The 14,113-nt window shown below is 45.7% G+C and overlaps 1 protein-coding gene across 3 annotated transcripts in view; it reads right to left on the minus strand.

The window, feature by feature from the left end:
- Window positions 1–2,809: 2,809 nt before the first annotated feature.
- TRIM9 (tripartite motif containing 9) overlaps window positions 2,810–14,113 on the minus strand; it is a 100,475-nt gene continuing 89,171 nt past the window's right edge. For 2 of the 3 annotated variants that reach the window (XM_085862145.1, XM_085862138.1), the window contains exons 13-14: window positions 5,754–5,916; window positions 2,810–4,124 (exon numbers count right to left, since the gene is read on the minus strand). In XM_085862145.1, the coding sequence (XP_085718271.1) occupies window positions 4,068–4,124; window positions 5,754–5,916 (220 nt within the window). In that variant the 3' untranslated portion in view covers window positions 2,810–4,067. Of the gene's footprint in view, window positions 4,125–5,753; window positions 5,917–5,944; window positions 6,461–14,113 lie in introns of those variants that run through there. The other variant, XM_085862130.1, reaches the window with a different exon arrangement.

A 14,113-nucleotide genomic window follows, 5' to 3' on the forward strand; every position in this document is an offset into this window, starting at 1 on the left:
GGGCTGCTCGCTTGACACGCGACGCAACGCGCGTGACAAGGTGTCGTGCAGCTGAAACAGATGAAGAACGAGCTGCTCGCTTGGCAGACAACACTGAACGCAGGGCAAGGCATCATGCAGAAGAAACGGATGAAGAACGAGCTGTTCGCTTGGCAGACAACACTGGACGCGAGGCAAGGTGTCGTGCAGAAGAAATCCCTCACCAGCGAGAAGACCGGCAAGTAAGGGATGCCCTGCGCCATCAGGCCGTACACCGTGCGAGACTAGAGCAGGCTCACCGTGAGAATCGCAACCTTGCTCGATACAATGATACAGATTTCTTCCGAGAGCAACTTCATGTTGAGTACAGGCACGCGTTGAGCAGGACCTCATTATTTCAATGCACTAAATGCTCACATTGTGATGCTTTTGTGTGGACCGAGGAGAGAAGAGGATTTTGCTCTTACCACGGCAAGGTCGACCTTTGTTTGTGGTGAGGATGTTAAGGTCATGGAGAGATTCACTTACCATGGCAGTGATATTCATGTCTCTGCTAGCTCGGAGCTGGAGGTCAATCCACATCTGGGTCGGGCCTGGGGAGTCATGGATTCACTGGATCATAGGGTGTGGTGCTGTCGGTACCTGTGCAGGAGGGCGAATGTCCGAGTCTTCAGGACCACGGTGCTTCCAATCTTGCTTTATGAACGTGAGACTTGGACTCTGACCAGGGATTTGAGATGGAGACTTCATTTTTTTGGTACCAGGTCTCTTCGGAGAATCCTTGTCTATCACTGGTCGGACTTTGTGTCCAATGAGCGGTTGCTGAGAGAGACTCAAATGAGATTTGTTAACCGCATAGGCCGTGAGTATCAGCTGCGGCTGTATTGACATGTGGCTCCTTTTCCTGACGCTGATCCTACTCACCAGATTCTCTCAGAAAGGGAGCCTCATGAGTTGGAGAAGGCAAATGGGCCGACGACACGCCTCATGGTTGCAGCATGTTGATCAGCATCTCAAGGAGATGGGGATGGGCCAGGCATCTGCCTGGAGGGGGGGGTGGCCAGATGGAAGCCCTTGCAGTACCAGTGGAAAGTGGACGCAGAAACTCGCTGCTCCGGCACATGCTCCCATACCTGTCCTGACCTGAGACATAAAATGTTCTTTGTGAAGTGATCTGTTAACACCCTGGGAAGAAGCTTGTCAAGAATTGGTGGCTGAGATTTGGGGATTCAAACCACATGAGTGAACTTACACCGAGAGGGTACTTTCTGCTAACTTTTGAGGTGTTAATGACATGAGTCAGAGGAATGGAAATCTCATAAGGTTTTGTTTGGGGGATGATTTGAGATGGTGGTGAACAGCTGTCTTGAAGACCTGGAGGGAAAAATGAGAAGGAAGAGTCGAGTGTGTAAGCTTGTTCCATAGGTGGGGAAAAAAAGACAACCAAATGAGTGGAGGTGAGCAGTGATTCTGCATTTTGGGAGTTTCACTAGGGGTGGGTTGCCGGTGGACCGCGTGTGTCCTGCAGATACCTGGGAGTGGGGGATAGACAAATCATGAAGAGGGGCAGAGGATGCAAGACCAGAAAGAAAGCAAAAGGAGAAAGATACCACCAACCGACATTAAGCCTTTTGAAAGGCACCATGCAGTGTGTGTGCTCGCAACAATCGACTTGATAATCTTTTCCAAGAGTTCTGCCTCAGAGAAATCAACACAACCTTCGTTTCCATCAGCATCTATTTAGTGGGGCAACTTAGCATAACGATTGTGCATTTTGTGAGGAAAGCACCAAATTTGGCACACTAGTAGCCTATCATATTATGAACAGATTTGGATATTGGGCCATCTCAAAATTTTTGATGGCAGTGGAAAATGGCTGCCACAGCCATCAGCGGCTGAATTTGAGATGGCCCAATATCCAAATCTGTCCATAATATGATAGGCAACTAGTGTGCCAAATTTGGTGCTTTCCTCACAAAATGCACAATTGTTATGCTATATTTAGCTAAGTTGCCCCACTAATTGACAAAATCATCAATCTCTCCTTCTTGCTACTGGAATCTCATCATTTGCAGCCCGTGAATCCAAAACTTGACATAAATGTCTAACTGATCTTCATATAGTTTATATCATCCATCCGGATCCTTTTTCTCATCTTTGCTCAGAGCCGATGCATCTATACGTCACAGTCCCTTGTCTTCCACAGTAATCTGAATATTGGGGCCTGCCTTACCTTATTATTGATAAGCTCGTCTGACCACCATATTAATTCGCTGCTTGAACAGCTTGAAAAGTTTTTGATAGCTCCGAACTGAACCATTCCATTGTGGGGAACTCAGAGATGCTGAAAGAAGACCACAGAATGTGACCTCCATCAAGGCCAAACAACATACAAATTTGGCTCGTTCATCTTCAAGATCCCACTGCTATCACAATGTTGTAAGGTAGGACACAGCGAGAATCATGACATTTATTAGAGATGCTGCTGGGCTCGCACAGGACACATCGTCAACGAGACTTCTCAACCACGAACAGCCGCACCCACGGGTGACGATGCAGCAAGTCGTGCACAATCACGACGACGTCGACCTGCCTCAGGTGAAAATAATTTTGCATGGCAAAAATTAACCGAATGATTTTCCACTATTTTGGAATGTTGATTTTAATATGTTTAAAAGTAAAGACTTTTTTTTTTTTTTGCTTTATTATATTGCCAAGTGTGCTGTAATCGGGTGAAGTGGATGTCGTCCCCCCTGGATAAGTTGAAATATGACGTCACAGAAGATCCAGAGTTTAAACAGAAAGAAAAAAAATACACATGAGGCAATGATGAATTTCTCACCTTTACTACAAAATTTTTATCACTTTACCAAACCAACAGACTAATAGAACAGCAGGGCCTAGAACACAAGAAGAGATACACTTATGAAAAAGTTTGACATCTCAGTTGTAATGTTCTTTTGAAGCCCTTTTAATTCTTGCATCCAAGGCTATTGTACGGGTGGAATGACAACAATAGCATGGAACCTCGGTTGTCACAGATCATCTGTGTATCTATCGTACTTTACCAGTCTATATTAAACCTGACCAGTAGAGTGAGTTAGGAACTCATTAGCTTTACCAGACGACAATCAGTTTGGCCAGAAGCTAGTGACGGATTTGGCAGACAACAAAATTGATCCTGGATGTTTCTGTTCCCCTTAATTCTTGTCATTGGATTTGCTGTTTGCTCTCTAAAGTTGGGCTGACAGGATGACCTACGGGTACGCACACTCGCCTCTAAGCTCTCTAGCTTGGGTTTGAATCTCGGCCCAGCTGTAAACTGTCATCCTGGTGTTTCACTGGCTCGGTGATTCATCAATGTGTGTGCCGTCCCTCGGATGGACGTTAAACCGGGCATCCCGTCTGCCGGCATTAGTTGGTGGACGTAAAGGTCCCACGGTGTCCTTCGAGAAGAGGAGCGAGCTATCGCTGATACCCTGAACAAATTCAAAATTGTTGCCCTGACTTCCTGTGTCGGAGTGGCGACTGGTGACCCAACCAGGTTTGTATCCCGAGCCATAGAAACTGCTTCAGCAGCATCTACACTCTGTGTAGAGCATGGTTCATGATCTCATCTGATCTCCAAAGTTACACAATCACTTTGCTGACTTCCCAACCCTGCTTATCTTCATGAGAAGGCAGAAGCAAAATAATAAATAAGTTAGCATAAATAAAACTGCCAAGATAGTGCAAAGCATGTAAAGCCAATTCTGATAAATGTTAAAGAAATGGAGTTTGATTTTTATTTTTTTTTGACGGTTTTATTAGTTGGTGTTTCGAGAAAGTTTGTAAAGGTGTATTCGTTGAGCGGAAAAATTCACTACCGTTTTAGTCATACACAGTGAATTGCCGGACAGTGCACACATGTGTACAAACATCAAATCTCTTTTCCTTGGTACACGACAATATTTCAAAACTAAACAAGGCTGTGAAGCATAGAAGGACCAGCAATGAGGCAGCTCCAGCCAAGACGACGTCCGGCTGAGCACATTTCAACTTGTAATTTGTGCCGGAAGCGAAGTGATGATGAAGAAGAGCTTTGGAGACTACAGATCCTTCTCCAATACAATTTCTGGCACTTCCAAACCAGTGTGAAGTGTAACCTGAAAAAAAAAGCACAAGATAGTGACAGAGATTTCTGGTTGAGTCTACGAGCAGGTAAAGATGTGACATAGTCCCCAATGAAGGTGACTGTGGCTGAAATGTTAGACTTTCTGAGGTCATAGCTTTTACATAAAACCTCAATATGGCTGTGAGTGTGCATTGTCTGTGCAAGAAACACCCACAAAGAATGGGGGGGGGGGGGGGGGTTGAGATATTGGGATCGGTGGGGCAAATGTATCTTGTGGCATGGCGAGCAATCCCCCATGTCTTCAGCAGAGGTCACTGAACCACTTGCATTGTGCCACGTGTACTGGTGAAAACAGGTTGTCGCCTATCCTGCGGGATGAAGCAAAGGGTTTTGCATACATGTGGGGCGGAGGGGGGGGGTTGAGTGGTGGGATTTTGTTTGTGCCAATGACCTGACCCTAGATACCCCCAGCATGTATGCAAAAATTTGGGTAAGTTTGGCACAGCCACATTTTTTTTAATATGATTTTCAAATGTACACACACACACACACACACACACACACACACACACACACACACACACACACACACACACACACACACACACACACACACACACACACACACACACACACACACACACACACACACACACACACACACACACACACACACACACACAGATTTGCCATCTATTATATACTATAAAGTTACAAGAGAGATATTTGTCTGTCAAAGTTTTTCCCAGTCAATTCCTCCTGTTGTCTGTCTGTGTGTTAACATTTTTCTCAGAGATGGCCAAAAGTATCTTCATCAAGCTTTCAGAGGTTCATCAGTAAGGGCCAGGGAGTGTTTTTCACAAAGAAAGTTTTTGAAAATTTTGAAAAATAAAATAGGAAAGCGTTTTAGGCCCTTACAAAAAAGTAGAAGAAAAAAAAAAATTAGATTTCTTCAAAATGCCAACAGGTATAGAACAGCACCGGCAATGCCAGGTACACCTGCTGGTATTTTATGAAGTGGGGTTACGCCTTTGAAATGTTCCCCTGAATCCCCCGCTCAGAGATTAAGGGGAATCTGTAAGTTAGTGAGCAATGCAATGACCAGGAATCGAACCCACATCAGCTGGCTTGACCAACATTTCGGTTTTTGCAACTTTTATTTTTTTTTCCACAGGTCGAGAGACGTAAACTTTGCTGCCTTTTCATAAACATAAGCAACATGCCCATCTAAATAAAATTGGTGTAGAAAGCATTTAAGAGTCAACCAAAAAGTGTGGACTGACACCAACTGTAAGCTTGGCCAAGCATATTACCTCCACGATGAAGGTTATTAGTGAGCCACCTGGGTTTATTTTGACTATCGTGAGGGAGCAAGCTCAGGTTTTATTTATAATCCAATATCAACATATCAATTCCCTTCGCATTATCTGAAATTATATGCACAAGCTTAGAATCCAAAGTTGACCATGCTGCTGACGTCAGCTTGATTTGAATGTCCAGGTCTGTGATAAGACGTGCTGCTCTTGTGCCATGATCACTGTCACTAGTTTTGCCAACCGCTTGATATAGCTGTTAACTGTTGTCCATCGACACAAAATGACTCGTTAACAGACAAATCAAGGTTTATTGGCACTCGAAGCTCATAACTTATCTCACTGACCTGCACATTCCGGTTGAGGCTGACTGCAGGGTAGAATGGTCCTTCAAGACCGAGGAAAGCCACAAGGCCTTGTTGCATCTCATCAATGAAGAATGACAATGAGCGCTTGTTCAGGTCCAGCAGAACCCCAACGGTAGATCCTTTGCCAATACCTCCTTCCGCTCTACACAATGTGATCAAAATAAAGTAATTTTTGCCACATGTAAAGGGGTTCGGTGTACATCACATGTGTGCAACATACAAATTATGGTATCTACTTAAATTTTGAAAATATTGCGACGCCACAATATAAATACTTCAACCAAACTTCATGTATGTCGTTAACTTAAGATCATCCATGCTTTGTTTTTTAAAGCAAGGGTTATCGAGGACCTCGATGACCAAGAGAAGCAGAATCTCAGACTGACAAGAGGATTAAAGGAGACATGGAGAAAAAAAAACAAAAAACACATCACACATGAGTGGCAGAAAGTAAAATGGTGGGGGAGTGGGTCAGCGAGAGTAGAAGAGAGTAGGATGGATATAGGAGAAAGCATGAGGTGACAATGAGCAGCAATGTTGAAAGACTGGAAGGAGGGACAGACGCAGGGAGTCGGTTACATTGACGAGAGAATAATGGATGAAGGAATGGAGGTGAATGTTCAGCTTTCAATTGTGGAGGGTAACCAGGTGTGGGATTCTGGAAGACTGCATGCAACCTGGATGTGCTGGGGAGGATGGAGGGATGAGAGAGAGCAGGTGGATTGAGGTCAGAGGTGAGGCCATAAAAATCTCAAGGTTGAACACTCCATCCAGTCTCCTTCCTCAAAGTCATGGTAATGGTTTGTCAAGTATGTTTCTGGTGTATGCTCCACCTCAATCTAGTCCCTCACCTCAAACACATACTGCAGACACTGCCTGAGATAAGGAAGAATGTCTAAACTCTTTCTTTGCCTCCATATCTCATGTACCAAACCCATCCCGTTCTATTCCCATCTTACCTCGACGTATCTACCGTCTAATGAGCTCTGTCGTTCTCACCCGAGAATGAAGAGAAAGATCTGCCTGGCCTTGACCCAACTGTCGATGGCTCCAGACAGCATCAGTGTCCTTGTTTTCAACTCCTGCTCTGTCATTCTTTCCCCCTCTATCTTCCCAATTCAGTCTGTCCTCCAATGGAAGTCAGAAAATGTCGCTCTCACCCACAAGGAGGATGCAATAACAAACTATAGGCCATGGTGGCATAGAAGGACACCTTCATTCCTGGATTTCTGACTTCCTCCACACACAGTCAACGTGTTACCATCAATGGAACCCCCTCCTCCCCTCTCCCAGTGGAAGCTGGAGTTCCCCAAAACAGTGTTTTGGGCCCAGTCTTGTTCCTCATTTATATTTATGACTTCTCCAATGTTCTGGAAAACCCTCTCTTCCTTTTTGCAGATGACTCATCATTGTGTCGTACAGTACCCCCCATCCTTCTGCTCGGCAGACAGCATCTGTATCTCTGCTGATCTGGAAATGAATAGAGACTGGTTTGACAAATGCAACATGTCCTTCAATCTTGGAAAGGTCCATCAAACAAACCCACCTATCTATTTTCTTGATCATCTTCTGGAAGAGGTTCAGTCTCTTGAATTGGACTGATCACATAGCAAAGCTTACCTCCAAAGCCAGCTGCAGACAGACTGGACATTGTTTATCAATCCAAGTCTTTCCTTGGAAAATCAAAGATACTCAAAGTCTACATTGCCTTTGTCCATAACTCAATGGAGTATCCTCCGCTATGGGCTGGCGCTCCAGCATCACATCTGTCTCTCATGGATTCCGTGTAATCTAAAGCTCTCAAGATCATTTGAATCTGTGATGAGGCTGAAGCAGGGGGTCTTAACTTTTCCTACTCCAACAATCTGACTTGCTAGTTTCGGTGTTTCCTACTTCTCCTTTTTTCTTGTCCCAATGTCAGTGCTACCTTTGCTCTTCCATGAGCCTCGCTCCTGTAAAGAAGAAAACAACTGATAAATAACTTAGCTTTTCCAGAACTGCAGAGACAGACGTCACAGCAGCCTGCCTTTCAGAAATCTGGTGTACTGTCCTTCAGAGGGGGTGTCATTGGTAACACAGTGCAGAGATTCATTCACGTGGACTAAAAATAAGGTCGACTGTAGAACAATGCCTTGCGGGACACCAGCTTAACTTCAATTGTTATTTAACTGACATCATATCAAATATAGTATTGTGACAAATAATTATTGGAGCATTGATAAAATGTATAAGGTAATGAATTCACTCCAGCTCATTGGATTTTTGATGTTTGTTTTTGTTTAATAAGTTCACTAACATTTTTACCAATCAATTCCTCCAGTGGAGTAAGTGACAGTTCAGTGGTGAATTATGTTCTGTTGACTTTAGCCCTTGAGCAGAATTCCTAGATGTCGGATGAATAATCTTCAGCTGCATTCTTATGAAGAGCATTTGTACATTGATCAACTCTTTGTTCCATTTGGCTGAATGATCTGTTCTTTCTGAACACACCCCCTGCTGTGTCGTTCACCTCATTCACTAACTTTTGTTCTGGGTTTCCCTGATGATTTGGTGTTTCTATGGATCGCAAACTGTGCCTGATATTGGGGGCTGTATCGGCTGTATAATGGCACCAATGTTCTGTACAACATGATTTTTGAATTCCAAATGTGTATATTTCAATAAAGCTCCATGCAGCTGGATCTCAACACCCATGTCCACAATTGTGCAGGTAAAAAAACATCTCCTTCTCACTTGTGCTTGGAACATGGAAGTCTCCCATGTTAGGTTTTGCGTATATACTCTCCTGTACTATTTTTTGAATGTCACATACACGATACCTGTATTATGATTATAAATAATGTGAATATGAATTATGAATCTAAATATGGCCATTAATAAGCTCTGCTTATTACCCTCGCCAAAGGAGAGGGTAGTGTATTTCGGTCTGTTTGTCTGTCTGTTTGTTACTTACGAAATCTAAAGATTTCGGAAGTATATTGATCACTTCCGTCCTCTGTTTGAGTGTGTTTTTGTTTGTTTGTAGGCACGATAACTCGAGAACGGAAGAAGCTACCAATGTCAAATTACACCACGTGATTCAGGAGGGTGATGGCTAGTGCTGATTAGATTTTGGTCAAAATCGGTCAAAGGTCAAAGTCACAGTGAGGTCAAACATCAGGTCAGGTCAGGTATGGGAGCATGTGCCAGAACAGCACGTCGCTGCGTCCACTTTCCGCCGGTACTCCAGGGGCCTCCGTCTGGCCATCCCCCAGGCAGATGCCAGGCCCATCCCCATCTCCTTGAGATGATGGTCAACCTGTTGTAACCATGAGGCACGTGGTCGACCCACTGGCCTCATCCACTCATGAGACTCCCTCGCTGAGAGAATCTGGTGAGCAGGATCAGAGTCAGGAAAATGAGCCACATGTCCATACAGCCACAACTGACGCTCACGGACTATGCAGGTAACAAATCTCATCCGAGTCTCTCTCAGCAACCGCTCGTTGGACACAAAATCCCACCAGCGATAGCCAAGGATTCTCCGAAGAGACCTGGTACCAAAGGAATTAAGTCTCCATCTCAGATCCTTGGTCAGAGTCCAAGTCTCGCACCCATAGAGCAAGACTGGAAGTACCAAGGACCTGAAGACTCGGACTTTCGTCCTCCCGCACAGGTACCGGCAGCGCCACACCCCATGATCCAGTGAATCCATGACTCCCCAGGCCCGACCCAGACGTCAATTGACCTCTGACTCGCAGCCAGCAGAGACATGAATATCACTGCCAAGGTCAGTGAATCTTTCCACGACCTCAACATCCTCACCACAAACAGACACAGACAGGACAGCAGCATCCAAGATGTCACCGAAAGCCTGGATCTTAGTTTTGACCCAAGAAACCCGTAATCCCAACGGCTCCGACTCCTCATTCAGCACCTCGAGGGCCCCCAAGAGGATGTCTAAAGTCTCCGCAAAGATGACTGCATCATCTGCAAAGTCAAGGTCCGAGATCTTGACATTCCCAAATGACGCACCGCAACTTGATCTCTCCGACATCCTCCCTAGAATCCAGTCCATACAAGTGCTGAAAAGTGTGGGGGCAAGTACACATCCCTGACGAACTCCAGTAACAACTGGAAATAAGTCAGAGATGGTACCACCACACTTCACAGCACTCTCAGTACCAGAGTAGAGTTCAGACATCAGATCGATCAGTTTTGGTGGCACCCCACGAAGACCAAGAATCCTCCAGAGGACATCCCGATTCACTGAATCGAACGCTTTACAGAGATCAACATAGGCTGCAAGCAGCCCCTGCCGAAACTCTCGTCTGCGTTCGGTGAGGACACGAAGTGCAAGGATACGGTCAATCGTTGACCTCTTTGGTGTAAAGCCTGACTGCTCTGGACGCTGGTGCTCAAGCAGATGGTGGCGAACCCTATCGAGAATCATCCGAGCAAAGACCTTGCCCGGCACTGAGAGCAGCGTCACCCCTCGGTAGTTGTTGCAGTCTTGGCGATCACCCTTCCCTTTCCAGAGAGGGACAACAAGGCCCCTCTTCCAGTCAGTTGGGATGATGCCTGTGTTCCAGGCAGAGCACAAAACTGCATGCAACGACACGAGTGCAGCATTTCCACCAGCCTTGAGAAGTTCGGCATGGATGCCACAGATCCCTGGAGCTTTGCCCCGTTTCAACTGGTTCACCGCAGCCCGTGTTTCCACAAGCGAAGGTGGACCAGTTGATTCGAGGGTCAGCAACAGGGATTGTAACACCCTTGACGTCCAACTCGACAGTTGGGGGATCAGCCTGGTACAACTGCTCAAAGTAACCGGCCCAGCGGGCCTTCACTTCAGACTCCTCTGTCAAGAGCCTACCACTCTCTGCTCGAACTGTAGTGCTCCGAGGGATGGGCTTGGATGAACGTAATGCGCGAATTCCCCTGTAAGTGGGACGACAATCACCTGTCCACAGGTGATGCTCTACCCCCTCACAGATTCCTCGCACATAGGCCTCCTTGTCCACCCTCAGTGCACGTACAGTTTTACGCCTCAGCTCCCTGAACAGCTCAGCTCTGCCATTCAGCCTGGCCCTGCGACTCTGGTCAATGGTATCCAGTGTCCCTTGAGAGACAAAATTCTTCTTTGCCCTGCGGTGAGCTCCAAGGCATCCACCGGCAACATCAAGGACGGTGGTCTTGAAGGCGCTCCACAACTCTTCAGGACCCCCCAAAGTACCCAGACCCCCCAAGTGTCCACTCAGCCTGTTCACAAACTCCTCAGCTACTCTCTCATCCCTGAGCTTGGCAACATCCAGCCTCGGCTGGGATGGTACCATTCTCCAGGATTTAAGGTGCAGCTTTAGAATTGCTACAACAAGCCTGTGGTCAGTATTGAGGAACTGAGCACTCCGGTAAACCCTGCAGTTCTGGATCATCCTCCAACGACCGTCAATGAGGACGTGGTCAATCTCCTTTGCCACACCGCCAGCGTTGGAATACCAAGTCCAGCGATGAGCTTGTGGGCGCTGAAACCATGAACCAGCCACCCTAAGTCCATGACTTCTTGCAAAGTCAAGGAACTTAGTGCCATTCTGGTTCATAGTTCCTGACCCATGGGGACCAACACACACCTCATAACCGTCCCTATCAGTTCCAGTCGATGCATTGAAATCCCCCAAGACTAGAAGTGTATCTCGTCTGGGGCACTGATCAACCACAGACTCGAGTGTGGCGTAGAATGTGTCCTTCACGGTGAGGTCACTCGCCTCAGTCAGAGCATAAACAGAGACCAGGGAAATGACACCTAAGGAGTGACGAATCCTTAATCTCATAATACGCTCGTTGACCGGTGTTACCTCAATTATCATTGGGGTCAGCTTATTGGACACAGCTGCAGCAACTCCTTGGGTATGGTAACCATCAGAGCGACCAGACCAATAGTAGGTGTAACCACCCACAATTATCTCGCCGCAATCCGGTCTCTGAACCTCAGAGAGAGCTGCAATCCCGATGTCCAAACGCTTGAGCTCAGATGATAACAGAGACAGGTGATCATCCTCTCTTAGGGATAGGACATTCCAGGCACCCACCCGAAGGGACCGCCTCAGGTTAACCCAAGGAGACCGCCGTCTGGTGGACGACACCTCAGCACCACTCCGACACACTCTCCCGCAATCTGACCCAGGGATGTTACCCCGTGGTTTCCCTCCTATCAAAGATTGGGGGTCCCAAAGGCTTTGCCCCAATCCCGTCATCCGGTGAGCTGCCCTGCGAAGGGAAGCTGCACAGGAGGTACTCCCACGGAGTGGGTTTTCAGATTTTTTTGCGTTTTTGCGTTTTGCGGAATGAAGGGTTTTACGGTGGCCGGAGTGCAAATCCTGCCACCAACCTCCTAATAAGAAGTGACCCAACTGCAGGATGACGTCCGCAGACACAGTTGGGCACTAGATATGGATGGCCGTTGGCTCACAAGGAGCTCCTCCGCCCTTTGATGTCATGATCAAACATCCAAAACATGATAACTCGAGAAAAGTCACCACAGGTATTGTTGACGGAGCGTGAGTTTGGAAGATCGAGGTAAGTTCGGCGGAATTTGTGTCAATTCGTCAAGTTACGGCTGTTTTAAAAATTTCAGTGTTATAAAATAATATTAAATAATTCCGTAAATTCCTGTGGAGAAATGGAGTATTTTTGCTTCGGTCGACGTTACGAGTTCGTTTTAACTGCGATTTTAATTTTGTCTTCGGTTTTTGTGATCGCTTAGGACGCTTAACACTTGGTTGTCGAAATTCTGGTAAAAATCGGATGTTTTGGAAATGTTTTAAGATTGTATAAAAATATTTCACCTGCCGCGTCACGGCTCGTCACGTGGCGCAGCGTGCTCGAGTAGACGCATCGTTGAGTCACGTAAAGGTTTTGCGTGTGCGCGCTGACGTCATCGCGCTCGCCCCGGTGTCCTTTCGAGTTGGAGGGGGGGGCGTCAAGTGTGACCTTTACGTTACGTTAATCCACGGTAACTCGAGAACGGAAGAAGCTACCAATGTCAAATTACACCACGTGATTCAGGAGGGTGATGGCTAGTGCTGATTCGATTTTGGTCAAAATCGGTCAAAGGTCAAGGTCACAGTGAGGTCAAACATTCGATTTTTGATGGTTTGGTACAGAATCATCGTAGAAACTTCTGGTTTGCGTCGCTGCCTTCTCGAGAGACAGCGTTTATTAGACAAGGTTAGAGGTCAAGTTGACGATTTTGTAAGTACCAGTCTATGACTGCTTGTTTGTTTGTCCGCACAGAACTTTATTGTTTTTTTCCGCAACCGCTTGTTGGATTGAGACGAAATTGTCACCATAGGTGAAACTACTCATGTGGAATGTTTTAATGATAATTATGATGTCACATGTCACGTGGTGTGGCAGCCATGTTGGAAAAACAAAAAATTTGGACCTCTGTACCTCTGTATCTCTATCACCAAGGAAAAAATTGAAACTTGGCACATGGCAAGTACTCCTCATGGGGATTGAGTGTGATTTTTTTTTAATGACCTCATAGCTTCCTTCATTATGACGCCATAATTATATATGGAGAATGCTACATCTGATCAGTATGAACATTTTTGAGGGTCATCTAGGGATGAAATGGTACACTAAAAAAAAATTGATGACGTCATCGGTCACGTGATTCAGCACCATATTGTTGGAAAAAAAAACTTTCAAAAATCTTCTTCTCTGAAATGGCTGAACAGATCGAGGCGAAACTTTACACGCATGACCGCCTATCCATGAGGAACAAAAGGTTCACACATATGATGTCATAGGTCACATGGTTTGGCAGCAATATTGGATTTATCCTAAAACGTATAAAAAATCTTCTCCAGAACGACTGGACAGATCGAGGGGAAAATTCACATAAATGTTCCCCAAGTCTTGGGTGTACAAGTTTGTTAAAGAATAATTGATAAGTCACATGGTTTGGCAGCCATATTGGATTGAAGAAAAATATTAAATAATGTTTCCTCTGGAACCGCTTAATCAATTAAAGTAAAATTTCACACTTATGATCTCGCAGTGATGGGGAATACGTGTTTTAAATGTCAACTTGATTGGACACATGGTCTGGCAGCCAGACCTTTAAAATATTTTTCATCTAGGTCCTTTGTTTTTTTGACTAAGGCTCACTTTGTAGTGCCTGGATGGGTTTGAGGGTAGAGGAGTAGTAGCTGAAATGTGAATCCTGTCCAGGTTCCTCCTGATGACTTCATCTTTCCTTTTTGCTTGTTTGGGTTCCTTCTGATTACTCCAATGCAGGACCGTACCTATTTGGTCTTCCATTTGATTTGAATTGAATTTATTTTAATCCCATT

The sequence above is a fragment of the Eptatretus burgeri genome, chromosome 2 (assembly GCF_056783735.1).
Source record: "Eptatretus burgeri isolate ZD-2024b chromosome 2, Ebu_testis_v1, whole genome shotgun sequence".
Taxonomy (NCBI): Eukaryota; Metazoa; Chordata; class Myxini; order Myxiniformes; family Myxinidae; genus Eptatretus; species Eptatretus burgeri.